The sequence below is a fragment of the Balaenoptera acutorostrata genome, unplaced genomic scaffold, assembly GCF_949987535.1.
Source record: "Balaenoptera acutorostrata unplaced genomic scaffold, mBalAcu1.1 scaffold_597, whole genome shotgun sequence".
NCBI classification, from domain to species: domain Eukaryota; kingdom Metazoa; phylum Chordata; class Mammalia; order Artiodactyla; family Balaenopteridae; genus Balaenoptera; species Balaenoptera acutorostrata.
The window spans coordinates 2,720-27,185 of record NW_026645980.1 but is presented as its reverse complement, the minus strand read 5'-3'; the positions used below and the strand labels follow the sequence as shown (position 1 = coordinate 27,185).

The window sequence follows — 24,466 nt, the reverse complement described above, 5'->3', positions numbered from 1 at the left end:
GAGATGCCAGAAATTAATATTTTTTACTGTAAAATATTGTCACTTTTCAACGTTGACAATGATTTCAAATGTGTAAGCTACACCATCAAAACATGTCTACTGCAGTAATAAAGATGCAAATGTAGAGAATGGACTTGAGGACACGGGGAAGGGGAGGGGGAAGCTGGGATGAAGTGAGAGAGTGGCATGGACATATATACACTACCAAATGTAAAATAGATAGCTAGTGGGAAGCAGCCGCATAGCACAGGCAGATCAGCTCCATGCTTTGTGACCACCTAGAGGGGTGGGTTAGGGAGGGTGGGAGGGAGACGCAAGAGGGAGGGGATATGGGGATATATGTATACGTATAGCTGATTCACTTTGTGATACAGCAGAAGCTAACACACCATTGTAAAGCAGTTATACTCCAATAAAGATGTTTAAAGAAATAAAATAAAGGAATAGCTGGATGGAAAAAAAAACATGTCTACTGGCCACTCCTTTACGGCCTCTGATATGACTATAACATGGAGAGCAGAGGGAGCAGGGAAGAAACACTAGGGCCAGATGCCCTACCCTTCCCCTCTGCAAGTAGCTGTACTCCTGAGTGATGCGGAAGTACATCCACCTGACTTTAAAAATTGGCTTTCAAACAGGAGACAGCACAAAATAATATCCAAGAAGTTGGAGAAGAAAAAAATGGGAGGAGGGTTTCATGTCACTTCCCTCTTTCCCTTTCTGGGTGGAAACATTTAGTGTCTGGCTTATTTTCTCATCTGATCCTGGCTTTCAGCTAGTGATTCTCAGCAGGCTAGGGGTAGGGGTGGGATGGAAAACAAAAGGAGTTCAAGAAGGGCATGGTGAGGGCTTCTCTCAGAAGCTGCCCACGAAGGATGCTGCTTGCCTTCTCTTTCCCCTTCACGCCTCAGTTCTGGGCTCCTCTTTGAGACTTGCCAGCCCTGACAGAAACAGCTGCCACAGAGCCTAAGAGCTTTCTTTCGGGTAAGAGCAGGTAGACTGGCCTGGGGTGAAGACTGGAGGCCTTGCTTGGGGACAAAGGCCTTGCAGGCATCATGGATGAAGCCACCCCCTCGGGCCTTGCCCCTGGGTGTTCTACTCTCCCCTCCCAGTCTGTCTGATCGCTAGTCCCTGTGATTTCAACAGAAAAACACATCTAGGATGTTTTCAGCCCACAGGGTCAGGTGGAGTGAGCTAGTGTTTGAAACAAAAGCCTAAAACTCCACTCATTGGGCTAGAACCTCCTGTAGGGATGCGGCGGGGCAGCCGGCCCAGTGTGCTGCCTCTGTGAGAGATTGGCTGTCCCAGTTCACCCCCAGTAGGGGTCTAGGAGAGGACTGTCCCCAGCTGACTTCCTGGCCTCACTGTTTCTCTGCTCTACTCCACCCCCATCCATGTCCTCCCTGAGAGCAGAGCTCAGTTGCTCTGTTCTCTTTGTTTTTGAGTTGGTCCTCAATCCCGACCCCTTTTTCAGGCCTGGGGTGTTAGGGCCAGGCCAGGGTGGGGTGACCTGGAGCTGGAGGGGGGTTAGGAACTATACACCACACCTATTTGTAGGCCGTAATGGGAGGAGCCAAGCGGTAGGATTTAAGAAGCAGAATCTTGTGAAGAAGCTGAAAATCAAAGCTGAGCAGAATGTCCGGTGAAGAAGACAGTTCCTGAACCCAAAGAGGGAGCTGCAAGGACTTTGTAGAGTGAACAGGGAGCCTTAGGCCTGGGTTGGTGTGGACCTACTGTGTGCCTCGTGCATGGTAGGTGCTTTATTGAATAAGTGAATGTGTTGCAGGAAAGAGAGCTGGGGCCAGAGAGGATGGTCACTTCCCAGGTCTCAGGCGAGTCCCTGGGACGGCCACCAAGTGTGGGTTCTTGGCTTCATGCAGAAAAGAATTCAAGAGCAAGCCATAGTAAAGTGAAAGAAGGTTTGAAACATACTCCATAGGCAGAGTGTGGGCCATCTTGGAAGCTGAGAGAGGCAAGAGGGTATGGGGTTGTCAGTTTTTATAGGGGTGGGTAATTTCATAGGCTAATGAGTGGGAGGAGTATTCCAGCTATTTTGGGGAAGGGGTGGGGATTTCCAGGAATTGGGCCACTGCCCACTTTTTGACCTTTCTGGTTGGCCTTCAACTGTCCTGGCGCCTGTGGGTGTGTCATTTAGCTTGCCGATGTGTTACAATGAGCGTATACTGAGGCTCAAGGTCTAGTGGAAGTCGACTCATCCGCCACCTTGGACCTATTTGGTTCTAATCAGTTTATGTCATGTCCTCGGGCTATGTCATTCTTTTACATGTTGTGCCCTGTCCCCTTCCTGTCTCAAATGGATGGATGAACGAACCAGGCGAAGACATGTAATTCAGGGCTCTCACAGACCCAAGTCGGGTAGCTTCTGTCCAGAATTCTCTGGTTGCCCTCTCCCCTCATGCATCTGCTCTGTGCCAGGCCTGGGCTAGGTACGCAGGGTGGTGGGACAGAGAGAGGAGGGTTGGGCTCGGTGCTGCCACTGGGGTGCCCACAGTTGGCTTGGGGGAGGTGAGCATGCACACATGCAACTGCAAGGTGCAGGTCCCTACTCCAGTGTTCTCTGCCTCATCAGACCTAATCCCCATCAGACCTAATAAATAGCCAGTTCACTGTCACCTCATTTACTATCCTAAAGTGAATTTCCTAGAAGATATAACCTGCCTACACACATAATTCCACCCTGAAGACCCTGCTTGAAGTCTCTGCAAATTCAACCAGGTTCAACTTTGTGTGTCAGGATCAATCACGTACCAAACATTATTAATCATATTACTAATATATGCCATTTATTGAGAATGTTCCAGGTTACAAGATAGTTTCTATGTATTATTTGTAACCTTTGTGCTAACTTGAAGCAGATAATGTTACTATCCCCATTTTACGCACGAGGAAATAGGCAATGAAGTTTCCTTATGAAATTGCCAAAGTCACCCAGTAGATGGCAAAGCTGGGATTTGATCCTAGACACTCTGGCCTCAAACCTGTATGCTCTCTGTTACACCTTGCTCCCTCAGAAATGACTTCCTTAGAGCCCCTGTGCACATTTCAGCACTCTTTACTCGGTGGCCCCTTTCCTCAGCGGCTGCTGTGCATTAAGACTCCCTGAGGCTTCCTTTTTTTTTTTTTTTTTTTTTTTTTTAATTTTTCTTCTTGTGATGAGGACTTTTTTTTTTTTAATTTTATAGCTACTTTATTTCTTTATTTTTGGCTGTGTTGGGTCTTCGGTTCGTGCGAGGGCTTTCTCTAGTTACGGCAAGTGGGGGCCACTCTTCATCGCGGTGCAGGGACCGCTCTTCATCGCGGTGCGCGGGCCTCTCACTATCGCGGCCCCTCCCGTTGCGGGGCACAGGCTCCAGACGCGCAGGCTCAGTAGTTGTGGCTCACGGGCCCAGCTGCTCCGTGGCATGTGGGATCTTCCCAGACCAGGGCTCGAACCCGTGTCCCCTGCATTAGCAGGCAGATTCTCAACCACTGCGCCACCAGGGAAGCCTGAGGCTTCCTTTTGACCAACGTGGTCCCTGTCCCTCTTGGACCACGCACAGTTGATTATGTTGGCAAATATTTACTCTCCATCTCATCTGGGGCCTGTGTTCCTAAGCCCTTGTCCTTCCCCAGTCAACTCAGCGTGAGTAAAAATTCACTTCGTAATCACAAGTGGAAATCCAAGTTTTAGGTCAGATCTTTCTTCGAAAGGAGTGGAGATTCTGCAAGGACAAAATAAGCTGACCAAGCCATGAGGAAGCCAGTTTAGTCCTACACTCGAAGCCGAGTGCAGGTATTTGTTCTGCCAACACTTACAGGCCCTCCTTTGTGTCACGCACTCTGTGGGTGGTGATGGAGATACAGAGATGAATGAGGCCCAGACCCCATCCTTAAGGGCCTCCCAGGCTAATTGGGAGGTTTGTGGAGAGCCAGTTCCAGATGGGCATCACCAGTGCTGTGGTCATGGAAGACAAAAGGCTGGAGCTGAGGGGACACAGGTCAATCTTAGGCCCGGCAGACTGGCACTTAAGGCAGACTGGCACAGAGAGCCAGCATTGACACGAGAGCCAACCAGGAATCCAAAGAAGAACCAGAAACAGATATCTGGGGCCAACATGGTAGCAGTGGAGGACGTTGTGGCTCTTTGGATTCTCACATGCTTGGGGCCCATCCGACACAGCTAGAGACCAGGATTTAGGACAGCAGACTGAATCGCGGTTCCTCCTAGTTTTGGAACTCTTCCCCCCATTGAGTGGAAGGGAAGGTGCTGCTCCCTAAACAAGGACTCAAGCCCTCTTTAGTGTGAGCATCAACCAGTATCCTTGTCAGTGTGCCCCTCCCACCCCCTACCTCAGCGTGGCTTGTGCCCCCACAGAACATTGAACTGAATGAAAAGTAAAATACAACATATCAAAATTTGTAGGATGCATCTAAAGCAGTGCTTAGAGGGAAATTTGTGGCACTAAATGCTTACCTCAGAAAAGGGGAAAGGCCCCAGATCCATAATCTAAGTTCTTACTCCAAGAACATAGAAGAAAAAAATAGACCCAAAGTAAGAAGAATGAAGGAAATAATAAAGATAAGAGCCTAAATCAATGGCTCATGGAAACTTCCTAACTGGGGTGGCCCTGGCTGTACAGCAGGCTAGAAACTCCCACATGGGCGTATGGGGCCATCAGGGTCCAAGCTGGCTCTGGACAGAGGGGCCGGGGACAGCTAGAACCCAGCAACCTTCCCAGCTTCTAGCACACGGTAGGTGCTAAAATTAAGGAATAGCCCAGCCAGGGCATGAGAAGCAGTCTGAGTATAATGTCTAAAGGATGTGGGGGAACTCAAGGCAGATGTGATACAGGGTGCAATATCTAGGGAGTGTGGGGAGCAGGGTGCAATAGCAGGCCTTGGCGTTCGGTGGGAATCTAGTCACCCATCCCGCAAGCCCACACAAGGTATGGTGTCTAAGTACAGTTTTAACATTGAGGAAAGGGAGGGACTGGCAGGAACCAAACCTGCCAATTGGCTCCCCAGCAGCCAGCTGAGGCTCAGGACTGGATGCCAGGTCCCCTGGGGGGTGAGGCTGACGGAGAGATCAAGGACAGTGGCCCCAGGCACAATGTCTGGTCAGGAAAACCAGCCCTTCAAGGTGGGGGTTCAGGGGCAGTGGGAGGTGGGAGACCCCCATGGCCTCTGGGGCTTAGCTCACTCCCAGCCTCAGATGCAGCGCCCAGGGCAGCACATGCTATTTGCAGTGTCCCCTCATACCGCTTGCTGAGGAGGGAACCCCCTAGCGCCCTGTCAGGCTGGGTTCACATTGATTCCAGAGCTGGGCCAAGGTGAGCGGGCAGAAAGTCTTTGATCATCCTTGCTGACTGAGACAGGCTTGGGGCAGGCAGGGACTGACATATAAATAGCTTTTCCTTCACTCAGGGGTTTAAGATGACCATGTGTGCCTTTTTATATCATGTACAGACCACATGCCTATGGCCTGCACAATTTGCATTTGTGCAGACCTGGCAAAAGCAAAAGTCTGCTAAAAACTGCCGTAGGTTTTTTTGAGTTTTTTTTTAATATGACTGAGAACTTACGGATGCCAAAGGCCTGAGTGGGAGCGCCCCCAGCTTTCTTAAGCCCCCTCCATGGACAGGTATAAGTACCTAAACAGAGCTGCAGACCCCTCCTCCCCTGTCCCCAGTTCAGGAAGACAGTTTCTTGATTACAGCCAATGAAAATCAAGGCTGCCTCATGGAAACAGAGGGTCTCACCCTCCATTGGTCCTTGGATGTTGCTGAGTGCTTTCATTGGTCCGTTCCCCCTATCTCCCTGGGCCCTGCATTCCTAACCTTTTAAGGTCTGGAGTTTCTTTGCTCCTAGGCCTCCCCACAGCCCCATCTGATAGGTAAAAGAGTCGCTTAGACAACACCAGGCAGCCTATCTTCCTGGAAAAGTATCGAATGGCTCAAGACCCTAAAAAGCCATCCCTAAAATTCTAACAGCAATAAGGCAACTCTGCATACCCAGAAGAGGGCTTTGATCAGGCCAGGTGTTGGAAATGGCAGAAATCTTGTGCTTCCCAATTCCCACATCTTTAAACAAAAAGAAAAATACTCCCGTGCCTCCTGAGGGCTGATGTGAGAATGAACTAATCAGAGTGATCTCGATGCACTTTGCCAATATAAAAGTGAGCTGGCAGTACTCATGATCGCTAAGGAATCTGGCCCATTTCCTCCTCTTCCTGTGGTTATGAATGCAGAAAGCTTATTAAAGCTGAGAGTCTGGTGGCACTGATAAATGGGCCATGCCACCTGGATTCTGGCTCCCAAATCCTGGGCTGAGGATTATGCTCTCTTCTCTGGGGACATTTCAAGGACAGACACTACAGAGAGGGGGGATTCAGGGGTCACCTTTGCCCTGTGTTTCTGCTTCTCAGTGTCTTTACGTTGCTGGCAAAGCCCCTAATGCTGGCTCAGAACAAAATTTAGATGTAACAAATAAATGACTTCCTCTGTACCTGGCACTCAGCTAGTTTCTCTTATACACATTTAAGCCCCCAAGCAACATTACCAATTTAGTATTGTTATTGTTGTTATTATTATCAGGGTTGTACAGATGGGAAAACAGAGGTTCAGAGAGGTTAAGTGACTTCTCCAAAGTCACACAGCTATTAAGTGGCAGAGCTGGTATTAAAATCCCAGGTTTGTTTAATTCAAAATGTAATGTCATGTGCATGCACTACAGCTGTTGTTCACCCTGAAGGTGGTGAAGTTGAAACATGGCTGCCCCCTTAGTTCCCTCCCTCTTACACACACACACCTCACTTCATCATCCTTTTGGCCCACCATCCTGAAACCTTATCCAGGAGCCTAGTTGCCCTCATGCTTCCCCCAAGGGGTCTCCCCCATTATGCTTCCCTTACTTGTATTTGAGTATTTATTTCTCAGTAGGTGTTGGCAGACCGAGCATGGGGAGAAGGGAGCTGGCACCCATTGTGTTTCTCAGTTTTGCAGAGACTTTGCTCAGTAAACTGTTCTACTAAAGCCATCAACATTCGAGACTGATTCACTGTGTTCCCATTCTCAGGCTTTGCATTCTCACTGGGAACAATGGCTTTGGCCATGGAATGAAGCTTTCTAATGGCAACAGCCACTGAATGACAGAGGAGGCACTTCTGGGCTTTTCTCTTGCTCTCCAAATCCTCTCTGCCTATATTGAGCCTGGCCCTGACTGTAAGTTTTTTAGTTCATTAGTTGTCTCACCAAATCAGGTTCCAGGGAGCCCCAAGTGTCTCAGGATGAGAACCATTAGTAGATTTCTCCCAACCATTGTGAGGCCCAGTGTGGGCCCTTGGGGTTGCCCAGTCATTTCAGATCAGGAGAGCACGTCGAAATAGGGTGAAGAGGAGGCAAGTTGGGAAGCCAAGAGTGTCAGGAGGAAAGGATTGCCAACTCTGCCATGCAGAAGAATGCACCCTGAGGGCTGTGGGATCCAGCCTGGCAGTGACCAGGAGCCTTCTTTTGTAGGGCTTCCATCCTGAAACAAACCCTGAGCTATCCAACCCAGACTTGTCCAGACTGGTTCAGTGCCATTGACACTTCCTCGCCTTTCACTGTGCCCTTCACACTCAAGATGATGATAGCGATAATGATAATAATAATAAGCAACACTTATCGAGTCCCTACTGTATGGCAGGCACTAAGCTAAACACTTCATGTGGATTAACTCCCTCAATCCTCACAACAACTCCATAGGGTAGATACTATTTTCTTCCCATAATACAGATGAGGAAGTGGAGGCACACAGATTAAGTCACTTTCCACCACTTGTGTTAAAGGAAAGGTAGTTAATAGGATGGGATGTGATCCAGAATAGAGGTGGGCAGGGGCAGACTTGAGAAAAGATGAAGGACCTATCATTCTTCAGGGGAGAAAGGAACTCACGAAAAGCAGATGCAGATAACTTTGTTGGTGGGAGGGGCAGAGTGACAGAGTTCCCATCTGATGGCTACCACTTTCTCAGAATTACGAGTATGTATTCTCTTGCTTGAAAAGGGGTGACATGATCCCACTGCGATCTTGGGGAGAGTGCTGATGCTCTATCCCCATTGTTTCCAATGCAGATGTTCCAGCAGACTCAAAAACTCACATGCGGATGCCAGTGGGGGAGCCTTTTATTTCTCCTTCAGAGTGACAGGAGAAATGTCATCATCATTGCCTTTAGGCAACACCAGGGGGTGCAGCAGCTTGTATGTAGCCTCTGGCTTCTTGGACTTTACTCGACCTCTGTTGGGAGGGTAGAGAAGCATGTACCTCCCTAAATGAGGCAGTTGAGATGTTGCTGATAATAGAACACAGAGTCCTTGCTTGTAGAATAATATTCAAAATTCACCCAAGAACTGATTTTCGTCCGTTGGCTCCACCTACCTTCCTGCCAGGGAAGAAACTGCTGTGTTCCTGGGCAAGGTGGCCTGGCAGGAGCTGTGAAACAGGGATAGCAGCCAGGGTGGTGACAGTGCCCTCAGCAGGTGGCAGTAGGTTGCAGAATGATGGGAGACCAGAAACAACCTGGTTGTCCAGAGGGCTGGTACGGGGATCAGGACCGCTGCATTTGGTTCTGCAAGTTGTGCCCTGTGCAAGGGCCCTCAAGCAAGTTGGGACTGAAATCCAGCCCAAGCTCCAATAGCCAAGCTCTGCATCTGAGGGCCATTTACCCTAATCCTCCCCGAGGCATCGCTGCTCTCCAAATTGTGTGTCCAGCAGGAGGAGACACCTTTCTCAAATTTGTGCAAAGGTGCCCTTATGAGCTAGCGGTGCCCAATGGGAGTAAGACCCTCCTCCCTTCCTTATTCTCTCTGGTGTCCATTTTGCTTCAAAGAGCCCCCTCCCCACACATTTTTTAAGGACATTTCCTGCCTGAGCCTCCTGGCTTTTTCCTCTTCCTGGAGTCTCACTTCTCTGTAGCTCTATCACCCTTCCTTCTTTGACGCCTCACACCCAGTCCCCAGCTCCTACCTCAGGCAGCAGGTATGCATTCCCTGGAAACACTGTGAGCACCTGCTTTGGCACATCTGAAATCCGGTCATTTGAGCAATCAAAATGATGCAGAGCTGGGGACACTCAAGGCTTCTCCCTTCCACCCTGTACCACTCAGCAATCCTTTTCACTCACTCAGCAGATAGTCAGTGAGCATCTACTCTGTTCCAGGCACTCTTCTAGGCACTGGGGACGCAGCAGTGAACACGAGTAAATCCTGCTGGAGCTTACGTTCTAGTTCTAGCGAGATCACATTCCCTTTGATTTCACCATCCTTCTCTGGGTCTGATGACCTGAAAGCTCTCCTCTTCTCCTTCTCCTCCGGAAGGCCCCCTCCTGGCCCCTGCAAAGGCTGGACCTGCCATCTTGGCTGTGGAGCTCAGACATCCTGCAGGGAGGAGCTGATTCTCATGTGAGGAACATATGTGTAAATTTTGCTCTCCAAGTGCCTTTGCATCCGGGCCTGGCAGTAAGTTCCAAATCATTGTTCTCCACCTTGGGTCACTTTCGTTTAATATTTATTTATTGTTTTTTTGACTGAAAGCCAGTGAAGCTGGGTACGGGCAAGGGTGGCACTGAACCCAGGCTCTGTGATTTGGCTTTTATTAGGAACTGTGGGATCATTTTTCCTGTTATTTTTCCTGATCATGGCTGTGTTGTTCTTCAGTACGGGTCTGTGGGCTTCTAGTTGGTTGGATGTGGTAGTGGCCAGCTCTGTCTCTTTCATCCCTCCCCTCCTTTCCTTTTTTCTCTTTTACTTAAAGAATATTTCAGAAAGTCAGAGGATAATGTAGCAAATGCTCACGTACCTTCCACCCAAAATGAACAAATGTTAACATTTGCATCATGTTTGCCTGAGATTTTTTTCTAGCGAGATGACACATTACAGATCCCACTCAAGTCCCTGTGCTGTCCTCTCAGTCCCATCCTTCATTGCCTTAACCATGATAACGTTACGTATCCAGGCCATGTTTGTGTGTCCATATATGGTATGTAGTGTTAGTTTTTGTACTTTAAAATTTGTCATAAGTGATATTCTTTATGAAATAGCTCTCTAAAATTTGCTTTTTTCACTCAGCACTATATTTTTGGTCTCTGTTCTTTTTACACATATAGATGTAGGTTGTTCATGGTAACTGCTACATGGTGTACCATCGTATGAATAATAAAATCTATTTCTCTAATCCCCGATGATAGAAACTTAGGTTGTTTCTATTTTTTACCACTGCGAACTACGCTGCAGTGAATGTTCTTGTGCATATTTCCCCACGCACATGTAGAAATTCAACTGTATGTACCTAGAAGTCAGATTGCTGGGTTGAGGGGTATGTCTAGATATTACAAAACTGCTCTCTAAGATGGCTGTGCCAATTTGCAGTTCCAGCAGTAATATATGAGAGAACCTCCTCCTCTAGGTCGACATCAGCATTTCCCACAGTGACTGCACATCCCAGATAGTGTCATGCCGCAGGATCACCTCCTACCTGACCCACCTCTCTCTTGCTTCTCCCACGTCACTGCCAGGTCAATCTTAGTTAAGATTTCCTTCTCCACAATGCGTTCCTGATCCATTCCTCCAGCTGGAATTTAAGACCCTCCACAGGATGGGTCCAGGCAACCTTTCCAATATCATCTCCTACCACTTGCTTCCAGCAAAGTCTTCTAATTGCAGGCCTCCAACCATACATCCCAGTCTGTTATCTACACACCTTTGATCATGCTACTGTTCCCTACTCCTAACCACAGTGTTCATTTCCACCTATGAAAACCTCATTCTCTGGAAGCCATGCCAGATACCTCTAGGCAAAGCCCCCTCTTGGTTCCCACTGCACTTAATACAGTATTTATCCCAGCAGCTTGAAAAAAATCAGACATAAAGCCTCTTGACTCTTGCTTGGAAAGTAAGTTTGGCCAGCGTGGACTCATTTTCCCTCGTTGCTTAGAATTTCCTCAAGAAATTAAACAAATATGAATCGCATGCCCACTACATCCGGGCCAGGTACTGACTGGTGGCTGAGCCCAACCGGGCCCCTGCCCTCCTGGGGCTCCCAGTGTGATGGGACAAGGAGCAACATGCGTGCCTGTCATCCTCTGACAAAGCTGGGCCCTCGGGCCTCTGAGGCATGCCTGACTGGATGCCCAGTTCCCAGTGTATGTCCCCAGTGCCTGGCGCCAAGGAGGGATGAGAGTGAGCTTGCTTGTGTGCAAGGTCAGGCACTGAAAGGCTTGGAGACTGGAGGGGAGAGAAGGAGTCCTCAGTTAGGTCACAGAGGTGCCAGGAGGCCTCCAAGCCAACCATCCTGGGGGTTGTCTGGGAGGCCACACAACTTCTGGAACAAAGCTAGGAGTCTCGACTGAAGGAGGTGTGCTTGGAGGCGCAGGAGGGGATGGGGCAGGGACCTGACTACTCTCTGGTCCTCCCCACTCTGTCTCTCCACTCCACCTTCCCCTGTGTCCCTCTCCCATTCCTCCAGGGGCACAGGACACTCTCACCTGCCTCTCCAACTTGGGCTGGTGCCCTGGTGGTTTCCAAGCTTGACATTTTCCTGTGAGTGAGGAGTGAAAGCCCCCCTCCAGGTTGCAAATGGAAAAGGCACTTGGTGGCCTCCCTGGAACCACCCATCTCTCTGGGCTTTCCCTCCACGCTGCTCAGGCAGCAGAGCTGGGGACATGTCACTGCCTTGCCCCCCACAGCCCCTCTGCAGACACCCCATTCCCGGGTTGCTAACTGAAAAGGAGAATTTTCTCTCTTATTAACACCTGTTGAAGGTGCCGCTGTGGTCTGGCCCTTTTGGCCTCTGTAGGAGGCGGCTTGATTTCTACTTGCAAAAGGCAGCAGGGATCTGATGTGAACCTTTCCTGTCGGGAAACATTTCCTGCCATTGCCCAGTCCGATTGGCACTTTGTTTAAACAGCCATAACAATGTGTCCCAAATTGGGGAAGGGAAATGAAAAACAATACTCCTCCATGTTGGGAAGAACATAATGGCCAGAATTGAATGTGAGCCCTGCCTCATTAGGAATTGAGTGCAGCGAACCGTGAATTAGGAACTGTTCTTTAGTCGGTCACTTCTCTCCGCCGACCCCAGGCTTCTGGGCCATTTCTTCAGAGTTGAGGGCCGCACCCTCTCTCACTAGATTCTTGCAAGAGCCTCCTGACTAGTTTGCCTGCCTTCATTCTCTCCCCATCCAATCTTCTCAATGCTCGAGATAGAGCCTTCAGTGACTCTTTATTACCTTTGGTACAATTTCCCAAAACTTGGAATCTCCTCCACTTTCATGAATTGAAATGTCTTCCAGAGGTACAGATGAACTTTTCCTTTTATTTGAATGCTTATGTATTTATTTTTCTATACACTAGAGAAAAGTATAAGCAGCATATCAAATCCATGGTGTCATAGAGATATTATTGCTTAGGATGAGGCTGAAGTTCAGAACCACAGACTGGCAGAGCTGAAAAGGGCCTGAGAGATCATCTCGCCCACTCACATGTCTTTGCCTTCACTTCAATTCTCATGCTCTCCCTGACTACATCTGCCTCCTGAACTCCTACCCTACCTTCAAAGCCCATCTCAAAAGCTGCTTCTTTCACAAGTTGCATATTATCTTCCCCAAACTGGGAACTTTTTGTAATAAGCTTCTCATCTGGGGGTCCACTCCTTCACTCCCATCTCATGCCCAGCACATAATAGGTGTCAAGCAATGTTTGTGGGAGAAATGAACAGTCTTACCATCTAGAGAAACACAGAATATGTCTGCTTCCCCTGGGTGAGTCCCTTGAAGGTGGCTTGGGGGCAGGGACTCCATCTAAGGACTTGGTCATCATGAAGAGAGCCTTACAGAATCTTCAGCAAGGCCTCACTGAGCACCTTCTCACTCTGGGCCAGGTCTGCTCTGGGTGCTGGGGATACAGTGTAGCCCTCTTTCCAAGGAGACTACGTAACCCGTTCTCTGCCATACTCCCCTCTGTACTCTGTATAGGAAGCAGAATTATCCTACTTGCACATGTCAATGACAAGTTCTAGTACCATTTGGTAGGTTGTTCTAAATTGGCTGCTTTTAGATGGGTTCAATAAGCTTTAGGAGACCCCCACTCCCACCTCCCCAGTGCAATAAGCAGGACATTTTCAAACTCTCTCTTCCCTGGGCCACTTTTGCAGTTGTCAGAGCTGATCCATGTTCTGAGATTCTTAATAGCTTCCCTTTCAGAGAATGACATGTTCTTCTGGTCCCACCCCCCAACCTTGTCTTAAATAGAGTTGATTTTCCTGATTATAAAAGTAAAATGTTTTACTTATTGGCAAAGAAGTTATTACTTAAATCTCTTTACATAATATAGATATTAACCTTTTTTTGCCCTGTGCTGCAAATATCTTTTTATTTCCCACTTTGCTACTTTGATTTTTGATTTATTGTGCTTTGGGATGTGCTAACATTTTTTTTTAAATGATGCTGCCAAATGTGTGGCCATTCTCTTTTGTGATTTTTATGCTTAGAAAGTCTTCCCTCTTCCCAGATCAGATGAATACTCATCTATATTCTCCTCTAGTGGTGAGGGGAACGTTCACCGACCTTACCCCATTCTACTTCTTCTGGGCTTCCCTCTTCCAGCCTCCAAGCAGCCCCTCCCCCTGCGGTGAACACAACCTTTCTTCAATGGAGGCCAAAGCAATCAATTAGGCTGAGGCTTTAAATATGCTAATGAGGTCTATACCCCAGTCACTCTTTCAGCCCCTTTGACAAAGGACAGCGTGGTGTGGATCCCTCCCACCAACTTTCTATCTCCTGCTTCCTAACCTCCTTCTCAGTGGGGAGACGGAGGAAAAGAAAAGTGAGAACTAACTTCAAGTGTTGGAGGGCTACCTTGCTGTAACCCCATCTCCAGTGTATGCTTTTCACATCTTCTCAGTAACTACATTTTCAATTAGGTTCAAATCTAGTGCTCCCCGTTAATGGACAGTCCCTGAGCATCTAAACCAGGGCCTGAGTGAAGTCATGTGGCCAGCAGCCAGAGCTCCCCCAGCAACCGCCAGGCCAGGCTCCTGCATCTTCTCCGACACAGTTGCCATGGGAACTCGAGCTCTAAATTGCTTTGTGTGTTTGGAAGCTGAAGACCTCAGCTTTGACGCATGTAGCCCAGAAATCGATTGACCTTACATTAGGTTTTTGTTGTTTTCTTGAAGCATCTTCTGCTCGCGTCTTGCCCATCCCTCTTGAGGACTGCGTTGGAGAGAGACCCAAGCATTAGCTCAATTTTTGTAAAAACTGATATATACCTTGACTTATTCCAAAAAGGATTTAAGGTGGCTTATGAAGATACACCCAGTACTTGGAAAGAGCCTAAATCAGATGCACGAGAGGAAGATGAGGCAAGGGGAAAACAAGGGTAACCAGTGAAGAAGTCCCTTCTTGATAAACATGAATCTCTTAATTTGGCTTTAAGCTTTCATGGCAGATAACAGAAAGGGGAGGCATGATCAGTTATAAGATTCACAGGTAAAAGCAAATCAATTGCTTAGTGAAAGCACAAGTGTTCCAAACCTTGAGACTAAAAAACAATCTGCTTTTTTTTTCTGGAAACTCTAACAAAAAGTTCTTATCTTTTTATTCCTGTCACCCAGCATGTAACTTGAACAAATGGAGACATATTCTAACCTCAGTAGATGGTCTTATTTCTTCCTTTTCCACCTTTGTTATTATCGTTGTTAAATAAGTAAAAAAAAAAAAAAAAGTAATGGGAAAAGAGTAGAAATGGCCTGAATAACCATGGAATACTATGCAGCCTTAAAAAATGAGGTGGCTCTTTGTGTTAAATGAAAAGTGTAAGGTGCCAAAAATGTGTGTAATATGATGCTACCATCTAATTTCTTGTATATGCACAGAACATCTCTGGCAGGATATCCAAGAAACTGGGCTAGGGCTCAAGGAGACTCACTTTTCTCTGAATTCACTTTTGTACTCTCTTAATATTTATGCAGTGCATATGCATTAACTATTCAAAAAACATTCTAAAATGAGTAATACACATACACACAAGAGTGGTTATAAGGTGGAGAAATGAGGAGAAATATAAATGTAGAAAATAAAACAATCTTTACAGAATTTTTACCACTTAGATCTGACTACTGTTAATCTTTTATCTTTTGAAAGAGACTTTTTCCCACATAAGTCGGTACAACCTTTCTGCAGGGCACTTAGGCAGTATGTTTCAAAAGCCTTAAAATGTGTATACCCTTTGGCCTGGCAATTCTACTTTTAGAAATGCATGCTAAGGAAATACAAAGATGTACATCAAAATGTTGGTTATGATGTGGAGAGAAAAGGAAAAAATTCTAAATGCCCTAAATAGGGGACTGGCTAAGTCAGTTATGGCATGGCCCTACAGTGAGGTACTGTGAAGCTGTTGAAAATGAGGATGGAGATCTCTATTTATCAGCAGGTCTCCCGGACTGCATTCAGCCTCACCAGTATACACTCTCAACATCCTGTACCTTCTTCCTTCCTTGCAGTTATCATGGTTTAATTATATTTGTATTTATGTGCTCACTTAACACCCACCTCCCCCCACCTCACACACACACACATACACCCCTAGGCTGGCAGGTCCATGAGGATAGGGACTATGCCTATTTTACTCCTTATGGTATCCCAAGTACTTTGCAATCTTCTTGGCACGTAACAGACATTCAATAAATATTTGTTAACTAATTGACTGACTAAGTAAATGAATGAAAAATCAAGGCAGTTTTCCTCCCATCTATCTCAGAGGTTCCTCAGTCTCCAGCTGGGCCTTCGATGCTGCCTGGACATACTTTTATTTCTCTCTAGTCTCTATGGCAGCTGCTTCACATCTTCCATGGCTCTTGTTATTTTATTTTATTTTGTTTTGTTTTATTTATTTTATTTTATTTTTTATTTGGCTGCGTCGGGTCTTAGTTGCGGCACATGGGGAATCCTTGTTGCAGCATGTAGGATCTTTCGTTGCAGCATGTGGGGTCTTTCATTGCGGCACGTGGGGTCTCTAGTTGTGGCGCATGGGCTTAGTTGCCCCGCGGCATGTGGGATCTTAGTTCCCCGACCAGGGATCGAACCCGTGTCCCCTGCATTGGAAGGCAGATTCTTAACCACTGGACCACCAGGAAAGTCCCTTCCCTGGCTCTTCAAGCTCCAACTACATACCATCTCCTAGCAATGATCTTATCTCCTACTTCCCAGAGAAAATAGGAGCCAGCAAGTGGAAGCTCCTTCCATGCCCTCCCCTATCTTATTCTGGCCTTATTCTGTGAACTTTAGAAACCAGGAGGCCAGTGGTAACCCAAGCTAGTGCGTGTTGGGTAGATTGATAGAAGGCAAAATGCAGATATCCAATCCACTTCTTTCTCGGGACCTCTCTCCAGCAATTCCCCCCTGCTTTTCACCATCAGAGCTCTTAAAAGAGTAGACTGTTTTCTGCCTCCCATTCGTTCTGTCCTTATTTGCACTCAAGGGCACAGTTAAATATATTGCTCTGCATACTATTACCTATCCATGCAAGGTCCTTTAAATTTTTGTGCAGTCTTATTTTATTTTTCCCTTTCACCTCTAATCCCCACTCCCATCCCCTCTCTAGTTGGTTGGTATGTGTTCTTGGAAATACACGCATACCTCGTAGATGTTGTGGGTCCAGTTCCAGACCACTGCAATCAAGCGAATATCGCTATGAAGCGAATCACACAAATTTTTTTTCAGTTTCCCAGTGCATACAAAAGCTGTTTACACTATACTGTAGTCTATTAAGTGTGCAATAGCATTGTGTCTAAAAAAAGATGTACATACCTTAATTTAAAAATACTTTATGACTTAAAAATGCTAACCATTATCTGACAATGCAGGGTTGCCACAAACCTTCAGTTTATAAAAAAAACCACGCCATCTGCGAAGCACAATAAAGAGAAGTGCAATAAAATGAGGTATACCTGTATGGATGTCTTTGAAAAATAGTGTTTTATGTATATATGTGCTTTTAATTTACATAAGTGGTGTTGATCCATAGATCATATTCTTTTTTCCCTCAACACTCAGTTTTTGAAGTCTCCCTATGCTGCTATGTGCACATCTAGTTTATTACATCTGTCACATTTTACTTCTCTGTTCCTCTAAGATTGGACGTCTTGGTCCTGCCAACCTGTTATGACCACAAATAGTACTGCAATAAACCTTTCTTAAGTTGCCCCCATGGACCTGGGCAAGAATTTCTCTAAACCAGCAGTTCTTAAAGTGTGGTCCACAGACCCCTAGGAGTTACCAGGGCCCTTTCAGGAGGTGTGCAAGATCAGAGCTATTTTCAAGATAATATTGTACTAAGACGTTATTTGCCTTTTTCACGAGGCTGACGTTTGCACCAAAGGCAAAACTGTTGGCACCTTAGTGTGAATCAAGGCAGTGGCACCAAACTGTACTAGCGGTCATTGAATACTTCACCACCACACACTCTCAGTTTTTTTTTTTTGTTTAAAGTCCGTCTTACTGAAGAATGGCTTTGATAAAGCAGTAAAAATTGTTAATTTGATTAAATCTTGACCCTTGAGTTCAGATCTTTTTTTTTTTTTAATTTTATTTATTTATTTTTGGCTGTGTTGGGTCTTCGTTTCTGTGCGAGGGCTTTCTCTAGTTGCGGCAAGCGGGGGCCACTCTTCATCGCGGTGCGCGGGCCTCTCACTATCGTGGCCTCTCTTGTTGCGGAGCACAGGCTCCAGACGCGCAGGCTCAGTAGTTGTGGCTCACGGGCCCAGTTGCTCCGCGGCATATGGGATCTTCCCAGACCAGGGCTCGAACCCGTGTCCCCTGCATTGGCAGGCAGACTCTCAACCACTGAGCCACCAGGGAAGCCCGTGTTCAGATCTTTTTAATATTCTGTGTGACAGCACAGGAAGAACACACAGAGGACTTGTGCTGATGCTGAAGGACGATGTTTCTCTCAAGGAAAAGCACTTGTGCAATTGTTTGAGGTGTGAGCTCAACAGGCCTCTTTTTTCATGGAACATCATTTTTACTTGAAAGGACGACTGACAGACAAACTATGGTTATTGAGACTTGGGTACTTGGCAGATATTTTCTCAAAAATGAATGGAGTGAGCCTGTCACTTCAAGGAAAACAGGTGACAGTGCCTGTTACCAAAGATAAAATTTGAACTTTCAAGTGAAAATCAGAATTTTGGAAAATTTGTTTCTGCCACCACGGGCTTGACAGCTTCTCAATACTTAAAGGCTTTCTCTTCCTGCCCCTTAATTCTTCATGACCTGGTGGGATTATCAAGTCCCTCTTCCAGAAAATCCTCATGTCAAGGGTGCCAGCTGCCTGCCTGGATTGCTAAGGCCCTGTGCACGCGAGCCCGTGTCATCTTTGTCTGCCCAGTTGCAGGAGGGCATTGGTCTGCACTGCAGGGGTTTCCCTAAAAGTTGGACTAGTGCAGAGCCAGGGAGAGACACAGAAAGTCAGGACACAAAACGTAAACGTCAGTGCTCCCTTCTCTTCCCATTCTCCCCACTCAAACTGGACCGGCTCATCTATCTTTGGCTTCATATACCCCTGGGAGGTAGTGACTGCTCCATATACCCCTGACCTCCTCCGAGCTCCAGGCTACGCATCTCCACCGCCTCCCGGACAGCTGCGCCCAGAGCCACTGCGCATGCCCAGAGGCCAAGCTGAGCTCTCTCCCCCTTCCCTGCACCTGCCCCTCTTTCAGAGCCACCTAACTTGGAGAATGGCACCACCCATTCTATTCCCATGTCACTGCGGCTGTCTGTTCTTCTCTCCACCCCACCGCCAGGAGAGAGCCAGGGAAAAGGGTCAGGTCATGACGACCTGGGGTGCTGTGTTTTAGGGAAGTTAGGCAAATCTGCCAACCAGAAGTATTTCCCCAAGACACAGGCTTTGGACCCTGGTAACCTGGAAGTGAGCTCAGGGATCTTCATCAACATACACAAAACCGACTCGCGCCTCTCCGCCCCCTGCCTCTGGGAGATACCCCCACGGGGCTTGGGCCTCTCAGTTGAGGCAGCCCTTGAGCTGATTCAGGCACCCAGCTGCCTGTTGCCATGGCAACATTCCAGCGTGCTTTGCATAGTGACAGGGATGCTAGGCTTTGCTAACAAAGTGCTCTGTAAAGGACTTCATGTCTTTGGCAGGAACAATTCCGCCTTCTTTTTCACACGGATAACTTTGGGGGCCTTGAGGGATTTGGCAAGTCACTTCCCCTGGCTTGGCCTGCGCCCCTGGGCTTTCCTTGAAGGCACAAATTGGCAGCTTTTTATTTTTCTCTTTCCAAATACACCATCACCACCCTCCTCCTGTCCACTACCCCCCCCCAAAAAGAAAGAGTGGGTTTTCCCTTACTTTGAGCTCTGGTGAACTCAGCATGTTTAAGAAAATGGGACAAATGGACTGTTTTAATCACTTATATAACCTTGGCTGAGTGCTGGGTCAAATAGTCTGCAATCCCCTTTTCTTCGTTCAGGATGCCCAGTAATTTTCAGGATTGAATCAGGAAGACCCTGTATTGTCTTGGTGAATGAGTCCCTGGAGCAGGAAACATAATTAGAATTCTGAGTAGGATGGAAATGTAACCAGGCAGACCTGGGTGAATCCTGCTTTTATCACTTACAAGCCGTGTGATCTTGGACAAGTTAACTTCTCTTGGCCTCAGTTCCCTCATATGTGCAGTGGGGATGATAATACTGGCCTTTCAAGGGCATTATTGTAAGGTTGTCACAAGGTTTAAATATATCTTATGCTTGCCTGCTTCTCGCTGTTTCCATTGCCCTGATCCTGGTCCATCGTCTCTTGCCTGGACCAGTATGGTAGCCTCCTCGCTTCCCCATTTCTACTCGAGCCCCCTTTCAGTCCATAGTCCACATAGCAGACATGGTGGGCTTTTAAATTTTTAAATCAGATCTTGTCACACCCTTGTTTAAAACTCTAACGGTTTCCCATTGTACTTAAAATAAAATCCACAGCTCTCCCCACCACCTCCTCCACCCTAGATGTGCTGGCCTCCTTTCCATTTCTCAAAAACATTAAGATCCTTTTCACCTCATGGACTTGGCACTTTCTGTTTCCTCTGCTGGCTCCTGGTCATCCTCATTTCTTAGCTCAGAGGGACCTTCCCTGATGACTTATCCAAACTAGCTACCCACCCCACCCCCATCACTCACCGTCATATTGCCATGTTGATTTCTTCATAGCACTTTTCACAAGCTAGCCCTACCTTGGTTATTTGTGTCTTTGATTATTGTCTGTCTCCTCTGGCCGGATTGTAAACTCCTTGTGTGTGTCCTGTCCATCTCTCTGTCCCCCAGTGCCCAGCACAGGGCCTAGGTATAATAGGCTCAATGAAATCTATTGAATGAATGAATGACTAAGGCATGCAGAGCACTGAGAACAAAGCCTGAAAGATAGTAGAGCACACACATGCTTATCCCCTCCTTTTGCCTTCTTCCGTCACCTGGCTGTAAGGCAGATGGTGGTTCACTAGACCTGTGGCTGGCTTCCAAAGTGGGTGCATAATCCATCGGCGTGCAGGAAGAGAATATTAACATTCCTATTAACATTCATTTTAATCACACCTGAATTTCCATATTTGTCTATGTTTTATAATTTATAAGATCGATTAGCACAGTATTACATGAATATCATTTATACGTCAATATACAGATGTTGGGGTATGGGCTCAAGAGGACTGGGAGACCACAGCTGGTGGGAAGCACACTGGCAAGCTGTTGGCAGCCTGTGGACCACAGATAGGTTGGGCTGGGCTAGCATAGAGGTTTCCCAGATTGGAGGTTGAATGTTTAGGGGCCAGAGTCAGGGATGGGCAGCATGCACACTCCAGCTCTCCACCACCCCCTATTGCTTCCCCCAGCATACTTCACACATTTCTCTGCCCTTCCCGGCTTCGTGCATTTCCAACCCCAGCTAGGGTTTCCCTTGCAAGTCTCTAGAGACCCTCCTACTCTGGAACTTAATGCTGGTCTATCCCCAGGAGCAAGTATATTGGAAAAACTGAGGCCTGGGAGCCCCCTGAGGGCAGCAGCTGGGGCCTCTCAATCTTGCATCCCCTATGACCAGAACGTTGCCTAGAACAGAATGAGTGCTCAGATGATTCAAGAACGCATTCGTTGACAAATTTCAGTGCATAGGACAACACCTTTCTGAATGTCTGAGCTGACAGGACCCTCAGGGAGCAATTAGGTCCATATATTTCACTGCCCAAGTGGGAACTAAATGGGGTGCAGAGAGGCCCAGAACCCACCCAAGGTTATGAAGCATCCAGCCAACACTCTGTCCCCTGTGCCGGCCTCTTTGCTCAGCCTCTGGGATGTATGCTCGTTTATGATCCAGGCTGGTTCCACCCCCTTGGCCTGCGACTCATCAGCACCAGCTCTCAGAAGGTGCTCTGGCTTTCTTACTGGGACAGGGAACAAAGAAGAAAACATGCCCCAAATCACAAATCCACAGCCTCCTGCTTTCCCTAAACCTACTTTCTATACAGCCGTGCCCTCCCTTCCTTGGATGTTAATGGCATCACCACCTTTCTAGTCACTTGGGCCCCAAATACAAAGTGTTCAGCTCCTCTTGAGCAAGGGCCTGTTTTTAAAAATGTGTCAGCTGCTTTTCCAAAAATAAATTTTGTGGGTAATTAACATACACACCAAAAAATGCACACATCAAAAGTACACATCAAAAAGTGCTCACATTGATGAAGAATGACAAAGTGAACACACCAATGTACCCACTACCCAGGTCAAGAAGTTGAGCCTGACCAGGACTAAAGAAGCCCTCCTCAAAGCAGTTTTTGGCCATCACTGCAGATCTTCTCACAGCAGCCCTGGGAGGAAGGTGTAAGTAATTCAATATACTTTAAAGATACTGAATTATTTTTCTTTAAACCAACTCACTTAATTCAGTCTTGAGTACTCAGGAAATTACACATTTTCTGCACTAGAGTTTTCCTCTGAATATTATTAGAATTTAATATGCATTAGAATGAATACATGACTATTAAACTTTAAAAAGATCCTTCACATATACTGAAAATTCCCTCTCTCGTACCATTCCCTCACTAGCATTTGCCACAGCCAAATGTATACCACACTTTGGGGAACATTGTATCGTAACATTGTAAACACAAGGAAGAGGCAGTTTACATTTGGGAAGATCAGGAAAGGCTTGAAGCAGGACGAGGAGGCATGTGCTATGGGCCTGACATTTGTGAAGAGGATATGTTTTCTTAACCACTTTATTGAGGTATGATTGACATACAAAAACTGTACATAGTTAACGTATACAACTTGATGAGTTTGGGGGAAAAATTTTAATAAAAAATAAATAAAGAGGATATGGCCACGCGGAGGTGAGTTTGCTTCTGGCTGCAAGGCTGAAAGTAAGCTTCATGGAGGAGGAGGCTGGGTCTTGAGAGATGAATATGACTTTTCACAAGCAGAGTTGGAAGTGGAAGGAAAAGCATTCCCGGCAGAAGAAGTAGAAAACACACAGCTCTTATTTGGGGCTGGAAGAGAAGTTAGTGCTTCAGGCTTGAGGGGCTGTGACTGATGTGCAGTGGGAAAGTGTCCCCGGGATGGGGCACTGAGTGAACTGCCAGGGGCCAGCTTCTCGTCACGGCTACGGCCTGCCAGAGCCAGAGTTGGAGCCGGGTATTGGAATCCACTTCTCCTTGCGGAACTTGCACCTGGAGGTTTGCCCACAGCAGGATAGTGTTTGTGAGGGTCGTGGCAGCCAGGCCAGAGGAGGGAAGGACCGGGTTTGGAGTTGGTCTAACTTGGCTTTTAGTTCTGACCATGCCACTTAGCAGCTCCGCCTCCCTCCCCAATCTCCACTTCCTCATCTGCAGAACCGGGCCTAATAATGCACAGGTCACAGCGGGGTTTTGAGGAGTGAGTGAGAGCATGACTGAAGCCATATGCTGGCTCTAGTCCCAGCTCCTGGGCTCCCGGGGACAGTCTGGAGATAGTACTGCCCCGTCCACTCTTCCCCCAGCCCCGAGTACAGCTGGATGTGGCTGATGAGGTGGCACCAATGAGCCTTAAACGCTTTCACTTTGGGGAAATGGACCCCAGACTTGCTTATTTCAAGCCTCAGACTTCTCTGTCGCCTCTCCTGGTGTCTCTAAGACTCCAAGTCGGGTGAGGACCTGGCCCTTCCTCCATAGACACGGCTGCTCCTGGCCTGGCTTGGCTTATGTGTGTGCTGGAAAGAAGCCCTTTCGCCTCTAAAACTCCACATGAAAACACCATAACGGGTCTAACCCCTTCCTAAAGCCACTGCATCCCCCCCCAGCACACTACTCGGCACAATGGGTAGCTGATCTTCCTGGCACTATTCTAGGAGCAGTGATCTCATATCAGTGGACCCATCAGAACAGCTGCCACTAGCACCACACACAGCCTGGAGGTCCACCCTGATAAGTAGGAAGGGATGAGAACATTTTCAGAAGACTCTTGGGTTGGTAGGGACACGAGGACCAAACATGCGGAGCTTTTGGAGGGATTGTCAGGGAGCAAAGCAGATGTGGAGGAAGAGGAGGAAGGAAGGTCTGCATGGTCAGGGTAGCTTGGTCTGTGCTGATTCACTGGCAAACACTGAGACATCCTCTGTACCAGGCCCTGTGCAGGGCATACTCGAAGATGCAAATTCCAACTCATCCCTCAAGGAACTCACAAGCTGCCTGGGCAGAGAAGGTTCATGAGCACATGCAAGATTTCTAACAATTTCAGGACATCTATGTTTAGGGACAAGTGAGTGGCTCATACAGCCGGGGCTGAAGGTACTGAGGAGGGAGTGAGCCCTGTAGACTGAGGGTGGGTGGGGAGAGGGCTTTCATGGGATGGCGGGGATTGAGCTGAAGCTTGAGGGGCTGTAGTATTTGGGAACAGTAAGGAGAGACAGAGAGAAGGGGATGAGAAGCACTTTTTAGTAAGCACCTACTAGGTGCCTGATGCCCGTTAGCTAACAGAAATCTCTCAGTAGCCTGCAAGTTAGATGTTTTCATCCTCCATTATACAGATACGGGAAATCGAGGGCAGGGAGGTTAAGTAACTTTGCAAGATCACACAGGTAGAAATGGCAGAGCGGGGATATGAATCCAGATTTCTCTGACTACAAAACCTTTCCCGGGTTGCTGCACCATGGAGTGATAAATCACAAGGACAAGGTAAAGAATATAACGAGTAGCCCACAGGTTGCATGGGCAGAGGGGTTTGTTTCAGGGAACAAAGAGAGAGAAGTTGAAGAGGTCAGCTGGGCGGGTTCTGAGTGTTGGCTAGAGAGCATGGACTTGACACTTTAGACAACAGATCACTGGAAGGCTCCAAGCAATGGACTGATATGATTTGGTTTATGTTTGTAAAAGCTCATTCTGGCTGTTGTGTGCAGAATAGATTAGAAG

General features: G+C 47.3%; 1 protein-coding gene across 1 annotated transcript in view; it reads left to right on the top strand.

Moving 5' to 3' along the window:
* LOC130706724 (NHS-like protein 2) overlaps positions 1 to 21,846 on the top strand; it is a 177,927-nt gene extending 156,081 nt beyond the window's left edge. The window contains exon 3 of the mRNA XM_057539428.1: positions 21,805 to 21,846. Within this exon, the coding sequence (XP_057395411.1) occupies positions 21,805 to 21,833 (29 nt within the window). The 3' untranslated portion in view covers positions 21,834 to 21,846. The remainder of the gene's footprint in view (positions 1 to 21,804) is intronic.
* The last annotated feature ends 2,620 nt before the right edge of the window (positions 21,847 to 24,466 follow it).